The sequence below is a fragment of the Agelaius tricolor genome, unplaced genomic scaffold (genome assembly GCF_023055355.1).
Source record: "Agelaius tricolor isolate 1412-34295 unplaced genomic scaffold, bAgeTri1.0.p SCAF_1, whole genome shotgun sequence".
NCBI lineage: Eukaryota > Metazoa > Chordata > Aves > Passeriformes > Icteridae > Agelaius > Agelaius tricolor.
The window spans coordinates 94,024,096-94,040,626 of record NW_027269261.1 but is presented as its reverse complement, the minus strand read 5'-3'; the positions used below and the strand labels follow the sequence as shown (position 1 = coordinate 94,040,626).

At 38.5% G+C, this 16,531-nt stretch overlaps 1 protein-coding gene across 1 annotated transcript in view; it reads left to right on the top strand.

The window, feature by feature from the left end:
• Positions 1 to 16,531, top strand: part of SH3BGRL2 (SH3 domain binding glutamate rich protein like 2) — a 52,392-nt gene that overhangs the window by 25,292 nt on the left and 10,569 nt on the right. The window contains exon 4 of the mRNA XM_071417393.1: positions 8,676 to 8,861. Within this exon, the coding sequence (XP_071273494.1) occupies positions 8,676 to 8,861 (186 nt within the window). The remainder of the gene's footprint in view (positions 1 to 8,675; positions 8,862 to 16,531) is intronic.

Sequence of the window (16,531 nt, the reverse complement as noted above, 5' to 3'; positions counted from 1 at the left end):
TCCAAACTATTCCTTGCTCTGCAGAACTGAGAGACTGAAAGATAACTTTCTGTTCATGTATGCAGGACTGAGTTTCCAACAGTTTAGACTTGACAGTTCTCACCTACCTTGCTGAACTGGAACTTTGCTAGAGAGCAAAGTATATTCCTCAGAATCAAATAAGAAGAAATAAACATGAATAAATGTAATATAGCATGGAGATCAGGGAACAACTTGCATTTAGCTAGTAGGTACTGAAAAGTAGTTGAAATAATATGGGTTGCAGTTATTATATTTTTATTTATGTGTATGTATTTTGAAAAGGAAGATAGATGTTGTTGGTTGAAAGGGTTTCTTTCATGATGCAAAATACTTGCTATAAATATGCCACTTTGACAAAAGGGAGTAGTATGAGGAGGAGTTAAATGTAGAATACCAAACAGGAGATTTAAATTATTCTCTGGCATCTTTGAAAGGTTTCTGCTGGAAAAATGCACTAAAATAACACTTTCTTTTTAACCACGCTCTTGAACTACTGAAACATATGGTAAATTGCAAACAAAAACATCTATCTATTGAAAGAAGTTAGCTGCCAGCTAAGATTCCAATTGTTAGTCTTTTGAAGCAATAGTCTAGCCCTGCAGGATGGTTCCACCAGGAGAAGTTCTTGGTAGCAGAGGATATGTTCTATCAATCCCTGAGCTCTTCCAAGCTGGTCGAAGTTTCTCCTATCTCTTGTGCTAGCCACCAAGATCCTCACTTTGTTGAAAAGGAAAAAAAAAAAGATCCTAACCCATAATTGTAATATTTTCGACTTTTTGGCTCACTGTTGACTGAGACATTTTTAAAATCAGATGAAGTTATGGGCAAACTCTGGTAACCTGCCCTCTGTTTTAGTTAGAGGTGAAGAACCATTGAAGAACCCACACACTTTCCCAGTGTCCTCACAAGAAAATGCCTGTGAATAGGGAACATCCTGTATCTGTAGCAAAAATACAGTTTCAAGCATGCATTTTGTCAAATGTTTTCAGGATAGTGTAATTCCACAGATTCTTCCTGTGGGTTATAATCTAAACTGGCAGCAGGCTTTGCAAGCTCCCCTACTGGAGCAACCAGCTTTGCATCCTGACCTTTAATCTAGCAGGCACCTGCTGCTTGCCAGGCTGGGCAGGGAATCTTCTGGCTGTGCTACTCAGTCTGCATGGAGTCCTTTGGCTCTTAGTCTGTCTCACTAATTTGGAGCTGCCTGTACCCTCAGTGAGACTTCCAGGTTCTGGTTCAATTCCTGCTGTACAGTCTTCAAATTTCACCTTGTTTTAGCCTTTTTTTATTTCCACAGCAATGCTGTATTTTTTTAGTTTCACACTGATGCAATAGAAGAAAATTCACACCATTAATTGGAGGGTAGATCCAGCATCAATGGCATTCTTATTCTTTTGATGGGCAAGCAATGAGCCAAATTTTGGGGTTTATAGCATCTGTTTTCCTACAGTCCTTCAGAGACTCCTGTGTAAATGGATTTTCAATGCTGTAAGAACACATTGTTCCTACTGCAAGAAGAAAATTATAGAATCACTTACTTTATTTGTGTACATTGGTGGGAAGTCTTGTTTCCCAAAGTACAGAAGAATTCAAAAGAAGTAGACTTGGGTATGACTTCAGAGGCTTTTCCAGCTGCACACATCTCAAATGTGCCCTGTGTGGCACTGCCTCTAGGTGATTTTTCTGTAGAACGTTGTCTTTTTCTGTCCTTGGTGTTTCCCCTTTTTCTGTTCCTTACATTTTTGTCTCTTCTTTTTGCTTTGTGCTTATTGAAACAACACCTAGTAAACCCATGAGCAAATTTCCATCATCTCTTGTTTTTAGCAATGATAGTTGTATTTATACTTGCTAAAGACCCCTTTGTGTTTCACAATGTTACTGTTACTTGCACAGAGAGCAATGATTTCAGACAAACTGCCTTAAAAATAAACTTTTCCCCTCACCTTGTGATAGACATATGTGCACAGAGAGAAATAGAATTAAATGCATTTATCAGCATGCAACATCTGGATAGGAAAATAATGAGTCTAGCAGGCATTGGGCATGGAGCAGTTTAACTGTCTTTGTAGCTCAATAGAAAATATTTTCATTTGCTGACTGCTTGTGATTAAGAATCTCTTAAAAACCAAACCTGTCTCAAATTTAATTGCATTTCTTAAATAGTGGGTTCTTTTTGAAATTACCATACAAACATTGCAGAGAAGCAAAGGTATGCAGAGTCCTTGGCTAAGCAGATCTCAGCAGCTCCCAGGGACCTGCAGACTGATTTTGCATAAGGCTGAGCAGATTGCCCTCCCAGTTTAATAGTGTTTCATGTTGTGTGTCCTTAATTATGTCTCTGTGTGCAAGTGGAAGTTTGCTTCTAGCAGGAGACCATGGCAGTGCTGGCTGCATGTGGCCTCTGCTCACACACTGTTCTGTTCCTCTTCAGGTTGAAAAGTTCTGTAGTTAGTTTTTAGGATATTGAAACATTTATTTTTTTAAGGATGAAGCATTCAGGTGCTATTTGGAGGCCTGCTATGAGAAGACAGTGTTTTCCTTCTGTCAGATGCAATGCGGTATTCGCTGTGGTGAGCGAGCGAGTGGAGAGCCACTCACTTTACTTTGGAAATAGTTATGCAATGCTGATTTTTGTTTATTTTTATTTTAAATTTTCTTTTCTGTTAACCTTCTTCTCTTAATTACAGCTTCTCATCCTTTTTTCATATGTACATAGCTGAGTTGTATTTTCCTGCCAAGAACAATGAAGTAATCATATGAACCTTGGTAAAGTTCTGTCACAGTGCTGCCATTTCCCTGCAATAAAAATTGCCAGGGGTCAGTTATGCTCTCCTTTCCTAAGTAAGTCAGGCAAAGAAAAGAGAAATTTGGCAAAAGATCTCTGTCACTACAGGTCTCAAATGTAAAAGGACCATGAGGATTTGCATTTCAAGTTTATGAATGTGTGGGATAGTTTTTTATTGCTTCTTTATTGGAGCAGAAACATAGTGGAAACATAAGAGGAGGATGCTTCAACACAGTTTATAATTCTGTTCCTTTAATGTGTTTAGGGCTTGTTTTGGTTTGTTAGAGCATAATATTTCCTTATTATCTGTGAGTATATGTTAAGCTACATCTGTGTGAGAAGTGAAGATAAGTAATCCTCTGCAGTAGCTATATTACATCTGCATTTTACACTGCAACAGTCCCTTTGGGTATGGTTGCATGATTTGTAAAGGCAGAGGCTCACATATAATATTTTCAGTTGTGGGAGTGAGTTGAGCTTGTGTTTATGTAACACAGATGCTGCTTATGCAGTTCATGTTTCAGATTCCTGTACCTTTAGCCATGGCTGAGACATTTTCTTAGGATGCAATTTTTGTTCCTGATATAAACTGATGAGATTGTGGTGCTGACGTTATGGATGCTCCTTCCCTTGTTCCCCTGGTTCCTGCATTATGCTTGTGTGAGGAAAGCTGCAGGAGCTACTTGGCAGGAGGGAGGAACATTGTGTCATCTCAGTGACAGCCAGCAGTGAGATCTGCTGAGTTGTATCATCAAACTGCACCATAAAGGTGCCCCTGCCAAATGCAGTACATTCAGTTTTTGGCTGAGTCAGTGAGTGGATAACATGGCTGATGCAGTTCTGGAGTGAGGGCAGGTATGTGGAAAGAGTAACCAAATTTAAAAAGAAGGAAGAAAGCTAGCAGGACCATCTCTGTCTTTAGACGCACAGGTGTGCCAGGCTGTGAAAGAAGTATTTGAGATGAACTTAGACATGCATTCAATTTTTGTTTTTTAAATGTCAGGCTTCTAAAATGTGCTTGTGGTTTGACAAGCCAGTTTAGAAGATAACCTCATAAGGCTTTGTTCTCACTCACCATGTGTGGTCTGAATATTTTTTGGGGTGGGATTTTGTGTTAGAAAGATGGTCATTTGTTCTTGGGATCTGTCTGGAAGGAGTGGACAGTTCAGGCTAGGCTGTCAGTTCCTTCAATTCCAAGTGGATGAGACTGTAAAACAGTCAGTGCTGCACATCTCAGTCACCAGCCAATTCATGGAGTGTACCTGCTGTCTTTCCCTCCACTTGCAGGCAGGAGGACAGAAACCCAGGGAGTACCTTATCTCCAGAAGGTGGAGGATAGAGTCTACAGCAGAAAACCAAGCTTCCACATCCACTTTGTGAGAACCAGACACTCAGCAACATTCCTCCTATTGACACTGTGAAGAAATTTGAAACTGAGAATGGGTCTGCTTTGTCCCATTTATATTAACTGGGCTAATGAAAAAAGGCAGAGAAGTTCTCTTTCATCATGGCAGAGTTCCTATTAGTATTGTGACTTGAGTCATTTTGCATATAGTAGAGTAGAAGGAATATTCATTTATCTGAGTTAGATAAATCCTGCTCTACTAAGATTTTTGCAAGGTATTGAATATCTTGGTTAAAATAGTATAGAATGATGAGGTGTAGCTGATTTTAGTAATTGAGAGACCACATGCTATGCTCCTCTGGTTCAGCAGCTGTCAGTGGGGAAGCCTTTCTAGGACAGGAGAACTTCTGAAAACAGGTTCAGGAAGCATAGACAGGGCAAAAAAGAAGGAAACTTTTACTTGTTGGAAGTGGTGAGAAGCTTCCAGGGAACTTTGGATAGAGGATGTAATCTGATTTTTCTAAACTTCTGCTCTGACCTGGACATGATTTATAATGGTAACATACTCATTTTCTCATTCTGCTACTGAAAGAGCAATACTACCAGAGATGAGTGTTCAGCTTAGCTGGGGGATGTGATATTAGTTGTGTGGAAAGAAGAAATCTTAGAGCAGAACCATTTTTAGTTTGGGTAAAGATGTGAAAAGTGAGGTGGCTGAAGTAAGGTAGATTCTGAACAGAAACAAGCAAATATTTCAAGTAAAGACAGTCAATTAATTGTGGAAACAAGTTGCAAAGACCAGCTCTCTGTTATTATCAGTTCAAGAATGGAGCTTAGAGGGGAAAAGAAGTCTGAGGAAACCCTTTACTCCTTAGAGGAATTAATTCAGGGATGCTGAAAGTCAGAACAGATAATCCCAGTGGTCCCACCTGGACTGGCCTGAGTATGTCTTTGAAATATTTCTCCAAAGCAGTTGGAAAATGTATCCTCCTGTTACCTGTTGCAAACTAGTACAAAGAAATGAAAATTAGGACAGAAAGAGTACTTTAGTTACAATAGACTTCCTTTATAAATCGGGTTACTGATCAAGTGATTAGCTCATTTTAGCAGTTTTATGTATCACAATGGATATCCTATTTTTGCTGCTTTTTAATCCTAATAAAGATACCAGCTCTGAATACAAGGATAAAATTGAGTTGTCTCTTGGGATTTTTTTCCTGTCTTAGTTTTGTGAATAGAAATATAGATTAACATTAAAACCAAACCCAGATAAATGATGTTCAGAAAAGAATTACCCTCCTAAAAATAGGGGAGGCAAACATTGGACTATAATAGCAGACCATTAACTCCATCAGTTTTCTCACTGCATTTAAAGATAGATTAGGATCATATTGCATAAAGACTTTCCTCTGAACCTTCACAGTGGTGAAGGTTCAGACTTTCCTCTGAACTTTCACACCTTCAAAACACCTTCATGTTTTGAAGGTGTATTTTGCAGCATCTTCTGGTGTGCTGAAAGGTGTTAAACCCAAAATATATTGATGCTGAAGTAGTCTGTCATGCAAGACTACAAACACTTTCCCAAATTGGTGTATGAATAGCCACAAACCAAATTTTTCTGAACATGGTACCTCTGACAATGGGATTTCTTTTTCCAGGTTCCTTTCAGTTGCATCAAATGCAAGAAACCTTGGTAGCAGCAAGGTACTTTACAGAGATTATTATCCACCTCTGTAGTTTGTCAAATGAGGATGTATTTTTCTCCACTGGGCTCCTGACAGGACAGGCTGGTGAGGAAGCAGGGACTGACCCTGCTGCTTGTACCGTGCTGCCTTTGCTCTGTGTTGCAAACTCTGGCAGCTTTTAGGGCTCTGGGGGAGCCCAGATGAGAGCTGCAGGCAGGACTGTGTGGCTGACGCACTTCTGAGGCACAGATCCAGTGGTAGACAGAGACAAAGGTCCTGTGGTTTTCTTGGGGAATAATCAGCTGGCTTCTGTTGTGACAGATGCTCTGAGCATCCCTCTTAAACAACAAGGCGTGATTTAATAGGATTTTAAATACAACTAATGCTCTTGTTTCAGTTTATAGGCCTGAATCAAATAAATTGGGGAGGAGGAAATGCTAGTTTTTTGGCTTGAAATTTTCAGGCTATTTTGTTTAGGTTTATGCAGCTGGTACATCCACAGCTGATAACTCATACAGATGTCATATGGAGAATTGTAAGGCTTATGGTTAAAAAAACCAAAAACCCCAATTTCCTTCACTTCAACATCTTAATTAGTTTTATAAAAATAAAATGAGGCATTAGGAAATCTGTGGTTGTGGAAGAATTCTAATGATGTGAACTGTAAAATGATAGGGATCTGACTAAATCTAAGTTGTTCAGTTTACAGGGAGAGAATAGATGAAAATGGGTCCATGTGGATACACCTGTACTGGTGCATGTCCTGGCTCTGAGAATGGAGCACTCTGGTACTCTGGAACTGTTTGAAGAATGGTGGCTGGCACAGTCAGCTTTGGCCAAGGCTAGTTTAGAGTCTCACAAGCAGCCCGTGGCCATGATTTAAATGTTACAGCATGCCAGGGATCATTCCCAGTGTGCAGTTTGCAAGCAGCAGCTTTGAGAGGCTGAAGGTTTAATAGCTTTGGCTAGAGGATGCCAGTTGGCCTTGGGGCCAGAGGGCTGGCCCAGCCACTCTGGAGTTTGCTCACTGCTCTGACCAGTGCAGGAGGGATTTCATGTGAGTTTTGGTAGCACGTCATCATAAGCAAGTGACCTCTCCCACATATAATTTTAGACATCTCTTTTATTTTTAATCGGATATTTAATATTTGTATTTAGAATATCTCTGTCTCTGCCCCTTTTGTGTTCTTTTGCAGCTTCCTGTTGGAAGACAGAGGAAAATGTTTTTGTCTTCCACTTCTACACTTTGAGTTTTCAGGGACGTAGTAAAAGGCATGTTGCCTTTGGTACCACCAGTGATGATGATGCAGTAATTTTGCTGTTGTTGATAATGCATTACTTGCATGCAAGTGTAGGAGCTGCCTTCTCTATGAAAATGTGATTCTTTCACATATGCCTGATAAACTGTACCAGTGTGTGCAAATAAAGGAAAAAGAAGAAGACACCATGACACAAATTTACTGTGCAATCCACTTTTAAGAAAGGCGGTGATAGTTTCAAAGCTTTTTATTTGTAGTTTCTTGGGATGGCTGCCTTATTGAAAGGACATAAGAATTCCATCAGTATTGCTTCAAAAATTATGTATTTTTGTGGTGCATTTAGATAGGTATACTTGGTTGTGTGACAGGAGGAACTAGCACATGCACTTTGAAAATCTTTTGATTTCCAAATAGTATCTAGGTCATATGATACCCACAGGCATGATTCATCCACCTGGGCTTTATGCCAGCCAGCAACTGCATGGATATGACACTCCAGGAATACTGTAAAATTATTAAAGCTGATTTTTTTTTTTCACATAACACTGTGATGATAGCTGTAAAAAATATGGCACATAATTTATAGTTCCTTTCTGAAAGTATTAATTTTATTAGGTTGATGCAAAAAGTACACAGACTTTAATTTCAAAGGTTGCTGTCTTGATACCAAGTCCTGTTTGAGGCAGAGGTTGTCCTTACCTGAGTGTATCTTCTTGAAGCCCCGCTAGCTCTTAAGGGCTGATCTTAATATCATAGAGTTGTTAAGATTGGAAAAGACTTCTGAGATCATTGGCTCCAACCAGTGTGGATAAAAACTTCCAGTCTTCTGCCTCTTTGTATAGAGATGATAATCTCTTTGAGGAGCAGAAACCTAATACATTTAATACAAATCTCATGTGCGCTTTTTTGGTTTTTTTTTTTTCAAAAAAGTTCATTTTCAAGAGATGACATCATGCTTACTTTCAGGCATGTGTATTATGCTGACAGACACTCTTGGTTAAATATTCAACAATTCCCTTGCTCGGGAAGCTGTTGAGCTATATTTTAAAAAATGTGTAGGTGTCTAGAAAAACAAAATTGTGTGTAGCTAGGGTGGGTTTTTTTCAGATGTACTGACATGTTCATCTCAATGAACACTTTTAGGAGTAAATTCTTCTGAGACTTGCCAGGTTATTTACCTTGCATTTTAGGTGCCTGTATACTTGAAAAATGTAGCCCCTAATGTCTTTGAAAACTGACTGCCTCTTTTTACTTCTAATTCTGAAGAGACCCTTACAGTTTGCTTTTTAAAAATATCTTTAGAGAGTAAAGGCTGAAATTACCAAAGCTGAATTAAACAGTCCTATACAAGTGAGGTGAAGAAGTATAACCTTTGCCAACATATAAGGGAACAGCAATGCTTAACTTTTATGAATTTAAAACTGAAAAAAAAAATTATCCTTTGTCTTTCTGAGTTTGTGACTTCCCATCCTATGAAAGTGGGATGGGAGAGCAGGAATGTTCTCAGATTTGTAAGCACGTCTGTGTTATGGAGGACTTGCTCTGACTCTGGGTTTTTTAATTTTCCTTCCTCCATCTAGATAAAGAAGAGGCAGCAGGATGTGGTGAGGTTTCTGGAAGCCAACCGCATAGAGTTCGAAGAAGTGGATATCACCATGTCAGAAGAGAAGAGACAATGGATGTATAAAAATATTCCTGAGGACAGGCAGCCTGCACAAGGCAATCCACTGCCACCACAGATATTCAGTGATGATCGGTACTGTGGGGTAAGCAGCTGTTGAGCTTCTCAATATATTAGTGTGTATACATTATGGTACATACAATATATTAGTACATTATATCCAATTTATCAGTGCACTTGGGTGGCCATTTAAACATGGGACTTGCTGTTGAGCTTTCTCTAGTAGAATCTGAATTAATGGGGCAATAGGATCAGGTAATGATCATACAGGGAAAATTGAGGTCGTTTTTCTGTAAATCCTAGGGCTGTCTAGGGGATTCCCTCCAGGAATGTAAAAGTCAGAAATGTCACAGCTTTCACGTACGACCTGTTGATGGTAAAGTGCCTGATGAGACCACTGTAAGCTGGGAATTTGTGGTATTCTTGATGCTTGGGTCTAGTCCAAGCACAAAAATTCAGTAGGAAGTCTGTCTTTGGCACAGTAAATGAGAACACTGGCTAGATTGAGTTTTATTGTTATCGTAATTAAGCTCCTTCTCTGCTGCTGTCACGGTGTAAATTTCATTTATACTCAGAGCATCTTTATGCAATGAGAGTGTTTAGGATAAATGAGCACTATTTGCTGTAAATCTGACAGCAGGTTGATGGGTGGGCTGTTTTTTTGGTGTAAGCTCCTCCATCCACCAGTGCAAGCTGGAGCAGTAGCCTTTGATATGTACATCCAGAGTAGTTCTTACTTAGTCCCTGCTGGATTCAACTGTGCTGCTCAGATCTGTTGAGAGCCTGTTGACTGCAGTGCAATTGTTTGCTTAATGCAGGAAGGATATAAAAAGTGATTTAGGATCCTCTGCAACAAAGAGATTGGGTATGATGCAGCAGCTAACTGGTTTCTCAAAGCAAAGTATTTAACATCCTTCCCATGTGCTTTGTATTGGCCTTCCTTGTTTACCTCAGCAGTATAACTCTTATCTTCTTATTTCCAGGTAAGGTAAGTCAATCAAAGAAATGTATCTAGGATGTGGAAGGGATTATTACCCTTGCTTATGGATCAGCCCCTCACTTACAAATAACAACCTGTACATTCTTCTGTATCATTGTAGTTTGCCTGGGAAACACAACATTTTAAAGCTATTGTATCTTACCCTTTCAGACTGCTTTTACAGAGTGTTTTAACCTAGTCTTAGAAGTTGCTGTTTGGAATTAGCAAGGCAGAAGATGTCATGCAACATGTGAGATGATCTCATTAATCTGTCTGCTGAGCTGATAGCCATTTTGGTTGAGCAGAGTTAATCTTATTACTAGACTTCACCGTCTGCATGAACATCTTTAAAGAGCAAACATGCTTTGAAAGAAACTATATTTTTTAGGATGAAGGAGGAAGTAGGTGCAGGATCTCCAACATTCATGAGTTAACCTGCTGCATTAGTTAATGAAGTTCTTAGGTAAGAGTGGAGATGAAACATTATACAGAAGGCAAAGGAGGTCAGTGCCGGAAGGGGGGATAAAATATTACAATTAGATAGAAGTCAGCAAACCTTGCACATCTTGTCTCTGTCATTTCCACATTGAGTGTTTTCATGTGTTTATCTTGACATAAATAACTACAGCATAATCTCTACTGAGTAACTTAAACTGAAAAAATACTGAATTTTCTGTTAGTTGAGTTAGTGAAATTTGTAGCTTATCATTTCTGATTTCTGTCCAGGCAATTTTTAGTCCAGTTTTATCTATTAAAAAACTCTGCCTGTTTTTCTGCATTCTACAGTCTTATCAGGAGACTTTCTATGTACTTATGCTGTTTTATGCACTGTTGCTGAAAGTTCACACTTATGATACAAACTGGTCAGGCCCATTGCTGTTCCTCTAAAGGTATGAGGGCTAGACAGTGCAAAGCAAAATAGGTGCACTTTTTATTTTTGTCATATTATTTCAGTAGAAGTTCATAAGCATATGATGTCCATGACTCAATGTTATGTTCATAGCTATACTGGTTTTAATATGTTAGTATCAGCATTAATAGTTTTGGGATATTTTTTTCTCACTATTTTCTCCTTAAAAAAAAAACCTCAGCAATGTGCACAAGGGGTTTATCTAAGACTAGATTTTCCTGGCTAGGACATCACCATTTAAAATAATCACTTTTCAGGATGTAACTGCAGGCTAGAAGAAGTTTATCTTTCATGATTTCAGCAAATATCCAAAGTGAATTTCTGTCAACCATTTGAACATCTGACAGCTCATGTTGGGGGGGAGAAAGGTGCCAAATGATGATTAATATTTACTGGTTCACAGAGTGTCTTGTACCCCAGGGGGAGGGATTATTCTGGTACTGAGAGGCAAACTCCATGTTCTGAAGTGTGAGCAAGACTTTGTGTTTTTTCTGAGTTGATGTAATTGCAGATACAATCATTAATCTATCTCTTCTTTTTCTCAGTGTACTGAGATGCACTCCCAACTTTTCAGTAACAAGTTATGCTAATAGATTTTGAAATAAAGTACTTGGCAAGAACAATTTTTATTTCCTGTGAACAAGATAAGAGCTGCAAGTACACAAGAACACAAATAATTTTACTGATAATTAAGTGCTATGTTATAGTACCAACTATAATTTTCATATTTTCATGACTTTACAGTCTGTTGTTTCATCTTAGTGACATTGCTATAAAGTAGTGTGTGAGAACAGAGTCTCCCTTTCAGACAAATCAGACACATGATCCTGCTTTTCAAATTTGCAGTATTGTAAATCTGAAATTAGTATAGTTATCTTGCTCTAGTTAGTGCTCTGTAAGAGTGAGGAGATGTTAGTGTCTAGTGCATGTTTCTGGAGAAAACCCATGCACTTTGCATAAAGAATAGTGTTGTCATTCTATTTCTAGAGTCCCATACCTCCTTGGTGCATTCTTATGGCTGCTGATCTTCACAGTACAGACTCCTTCTTCTGCATCTTGTTCTTTCTCAGCTCAAGGCTCCTTCAAGGCTCTCCCTGACTGGCTAACCAGCCCCCCTTTTATCCCAGTTATCTTCATTGGTCGCAGCTGCAGCCCATCAAGGACAACCGGGACCTCCCGGGGCAAAGCCTCTATACAGATATTCAAATACAGATATTCAAGTATAATACATTTCCTCTACTATAGAATAGTAAAGTGGGGTTAATTTGGAGTAGAGCCTTAATCAGATCTGGTAGGTTGTGTTGTGTTGTTGGGCACAGGAATCAGTTTTGTCTTGCCCAGGTCCTTACAGAGCTCATCTTCAGTCAGATTTAGTAGCTCCTGCTATAGCACTTTGACCTACAGCTCAATCCACTCAAATTGTGGATTATATTCACCCAAGAAAATAATCCCATACTGTCTTTCCCAGCCACTGTTCTCCACAGCAGAGGGGCTTTGCCCACCTGACCTGCTTGATCATGGTGGATGTTTCACACTCATGGATAACCTGTTCAGAGACTCCAGTGGTCAGGTCCCCTCCTTGATCATGAGCCTGTCTCTATGTTGCATCTCCTCCTAGGTGTCCTGATGTGCCACAGGCCCACTGAGCTGTGGTCAGCTTGCCCTTACATTCCCAACCCAGGTCCCCTGCAGCCATTTCAGTTCTGGCAGCCTGGTCTGCCTGTTCCTTGTTTTCATGTTCTTTGGTGACATGGCTCTTGGGTATGGGAATATCTACATAACATCCTTTATAAAGGTTCTCTACCCAGGCAGCAGTGCCCTGCAGCAGCCCAGATATTTAAGCAGAAAGCCAGAAATGCTGGAAAACTGAATGTCTGAAATTAGGCCTTTGCCTCACACCTCCCTCTTCTTGAATTCTCCACTGCTGAGTACACAACTTTTCTTAGACTAGAAGTGACTCCTGGATCTTTCAGAAGACTGGAAATAGCCACTTGCCAGTGAAACTGCACTCTTGTGAAGCTAGCTGCAAGTTAGCGCTTTGAACGGTGACAGTTTTATATGCAGCAATCTGCCATTGAAGGGAGATTGCCTGAAATTTAGGCCAACCAAAATTAAAAGGAAATCTATCTCCAGGTGGGAATTTGAGCCAAAGGGAAAATATTTACATAGCAGGCTGACTCTTTTTTTTTTTTCCCCTTTGAAGCTGTTCATATGGTTTAGAGTGTTATGGTAATTCCTGATAGAGTGCCTAGTGAGCAGCAGTAGAGACAGAGATATGTGATATTTATTGTCCTCCCCTGAAATATAATATATGGGTGTCAACTCCAACAAAACAGCAAAGGCATATAGACAAAAAGGAAATGAAATAGGCTGCTGAAAGAGGTGCAGTGTTCTTGGGAAACTATTCAGTACACAGACAATTATTGTATCCCTGATTTCTTTGCACTGTTATGTGTCATTCTATTCTGGGTTTTTTTAAGATCATGAAAAGATGCATGCATGTTTCTTTTTCTTCCTTTTTTGTAGGTGTCACATTACAACTAAATAACTGCTCACTGATAAAAGAAAGAAGAGAATTTAACAAAACTGACTAGAGGCCACCTCAGATTTTCTGCCCTGGCCTGTCATTGGAGAGTTTGTTATTATTCTGTACCTACAGGTACAGAGAGCTTGAACTCTGTCTCTAGATACTCAAGCAATGTGGCAGAATTCACCTTAGCATGCCTGCTGTAGTGTGTTCACTTTAGGGACTAGAGGAGTTGTGAGGCTAATTTGGTATTCAGCAAGTCTACATTTGATTCTCTGCACCCTTGCAGATGTTTTATCTAATTCACCTAGCAATTTTTTGGTCCCAGTCTGCTTTCAGAAGAGGGATAATTTTGCTAGATAAAAGTTAATGTGAATTACTCAGAGATCTTGTGACATTTGTTAATGGCTAATATGATGCTAAAACTTTCTTGACTAATTATTTTTGCCATCAGAAGTAGAGTTTCCTGTATGGTAAATTTAAGCTCTGTGTGAAATTGTTCTTAATTACCTTTTGCAGTTGTGGTTGTGTTGCAGCAGTTTTTGGCTCAGAGGCACCCACAAACCCTGGGCTGAATGTGACTTGAGGCCAGTGACATGCACTGTTTATCTTCCTGGTTAAGGCTTTGTCTCAATGAAGAATACAGAAGGCAGAGCTGGTTTTGGAAAGCAACCCCTGGCCAAGAGTCTTCTCCATGTTGGGAGGATTCTGCTCGGATCATTCACAAGGGCTGGTTACAACTTTCAGACTATGCCTATGCTTTTGCCATCCACTTCTCCATTGCTTTTCTGTGTCCTGAGGAAAAGAACTTTAGTTCTGTGTAATATGTGCTTTATAAAGGGAAATGTGGTACCAGAGGCAAAGTGTAGAGTAGCCAACTTGCCCAGTGCCAGGGCTTAAAAAATAGAAGCTCAGCAACTAAGTAAAAATAAAATATTCCAAGAATTTTATTTTCCTCAGAGAAATCAGTACTCATTTCAGTAATGTATAATAACTGAAAAAACAGTAATTATATATTACTGTTATAATATATATATAATTACTATATAACAGTAATATATATATATATTATATATAATATATAATATATATTACTGTTATATATATAATTTATATATATATAAATTATATATAATTATAACAGTAATATATATATTATATAATATATATATCATATATATTACTGTTATAATTATATATATATATAATTTATATATATATAAATTATATATATAAAAACAGTGTTGCTGTTTACCCTGTAGTGGAGAGAGTACAATCCTGTTCACCACCACAGTTTTTATTTGGACTAAGTAAACTTCATTAATAGCTGTTTCAAAGTGAAGTAGCAGGTATTTTGTAAACAATCCCTTCACATAAAGATGATAGGCATCAAAGACATCTCGGGGATACCTTACTCTGTTTGCAGACTTTTATTTCCTGAATATAATAATGTAGGGTGTTTATGTATTTTAGAACACTTAAAAGGGACTGGTGCAAAATTAGAATTGTTACTTTTAGAGGATATAGTAGAAAATACTGCACATTTCTTTTTCATTTTTATATTTATTACACTGATATTCTGCAAAACTTATCAGCAAGTGTGACATAATTATTAAAGATTTTATTTGGGATCCTAATTTTCTTTTTCCATGGAACAGAAACTTCCTATTGTGCCATGCTTTCTTGAAAAAACAGGTTTTATTATTGAAGATGTTGGACTACTTTAACTAAAGTCTTTTTAAAAGGCGAGTTCTTAAAGAGAGGATAAATTATATATGAGGAAAGGCTAAGAAATCTTAATAAGTGGCAGTAATACTTTGAAGCCACATAGTATTGCACAAAATACAGATGAAGCAGTATTTTGGAACAATATCTAGAAAAAGCCATGGCTATTGTCAGAGAGCAGCCAGGATGAAATAAGTAATTCAGTCTGCTGCTGTTCCACTTGGGTCCAAGTTAAAATATGTCCATGCAGAGCTACTGTGCAGCACGGTCATTTTGTATCTTTTAGTCATTACCTCACATAACAGGCTGGCTACCATAGTTAACTCCATCTCTCCCTTTCTCAAATTCCTCTTGTGGTCTGATTTGATAATATTCTTATCCAAACAATTTGTAAAGTGACATAGTGAGATGGAAGGTCCAAAAAAGGTGGAGGTGACAGCTCTTACCATCCACAGTACGTAGGGATTCTGTCACTTCCCTGAACTCTTCTGCCCCAGGTGGGCACTAGGCACTGGGTTTGAGGTCTTCAGTGCTTGTCTAAGGGAAGCCCTGTTACATTTGGACTCCTTGCCTTGGAGGTGAGGGATATCAGTTCTTAGACAGTTGATGTCTGTGTACCCTGGCACCATTGCTGCATGAATGGCAAACATCACATCAGCCCGAGTTTGTCCTGTACTGTCCAAACAATAGAGCTGTGGCTGACATCTGCTCCCTTTTATTAAAGCCTTTGTTTGTGGAAGGCTACAACTGGACAGATTACCAAAATAAACATCTGGCCTTTAGTAGAGGAGTAACAAGTTGTTTTGTAGAGTCAATTCTATAAGCTCTTTAAAAATCCTGTGCTGAGATCTTATCAGAAGGGTAGGTAATGAAAACTGTCATGTTTAGCTTGTTCTGTATTGTACAGACAAGATCTTCTTTTATTTGTATATTTATATAATATTAGAAGAGACTCACACATGCACACACATTCTCCAAGGAGAGCTGTGCTGTGTAAGAGTTTTCCATTGTAATCCTAATCAGATCAGTAAATGAATGTCATCTGTTCTGGAGAACTGAACTGCCCTTTTCAGGGAGGATGTTAACAGCTCATTCTCAATGGAATACAGTATTAACTCAGGAGCAAAGTGCTGATTCAATGTGTTTAAATTATGGGTTCCTCACTATTACTTGAAGGAGCAATTATGTCGCCCCTTTTATAAGAAGAGAGAGATCATAGTCTTATATTAAAAATATTGACAAAGAGAAATAAATTTGAACAGCATGCCAATGGAGTAATCTGTAAGTGTTTTCCAGTAATCAATGCACTTCAAAAATCTTTAGGAAAAGCTGTGCAGGCTACATTTGGGTAGGTTTCTTGTTTTTCAGCTTCTTGGTGTGGTAAGCAATAAAGATTTGTCTGAGATGTTTAATGAGCTCACTCTTGTTGCCAACTAAAAGCAAACAGCAACAAAACCAACTTGCTTGTTTAAAGAAACTTACTGGAAATAATTAAATAATTTTATTCACAGTTGCTGTCTTTAAAAGTTCATTAGATGTAATGCGCTCCTAATTTCAGTGCATTAGTGAAGGTAAAATTGCTAACTGTAAATCTGCTTTGTGTTAATGTTTTAC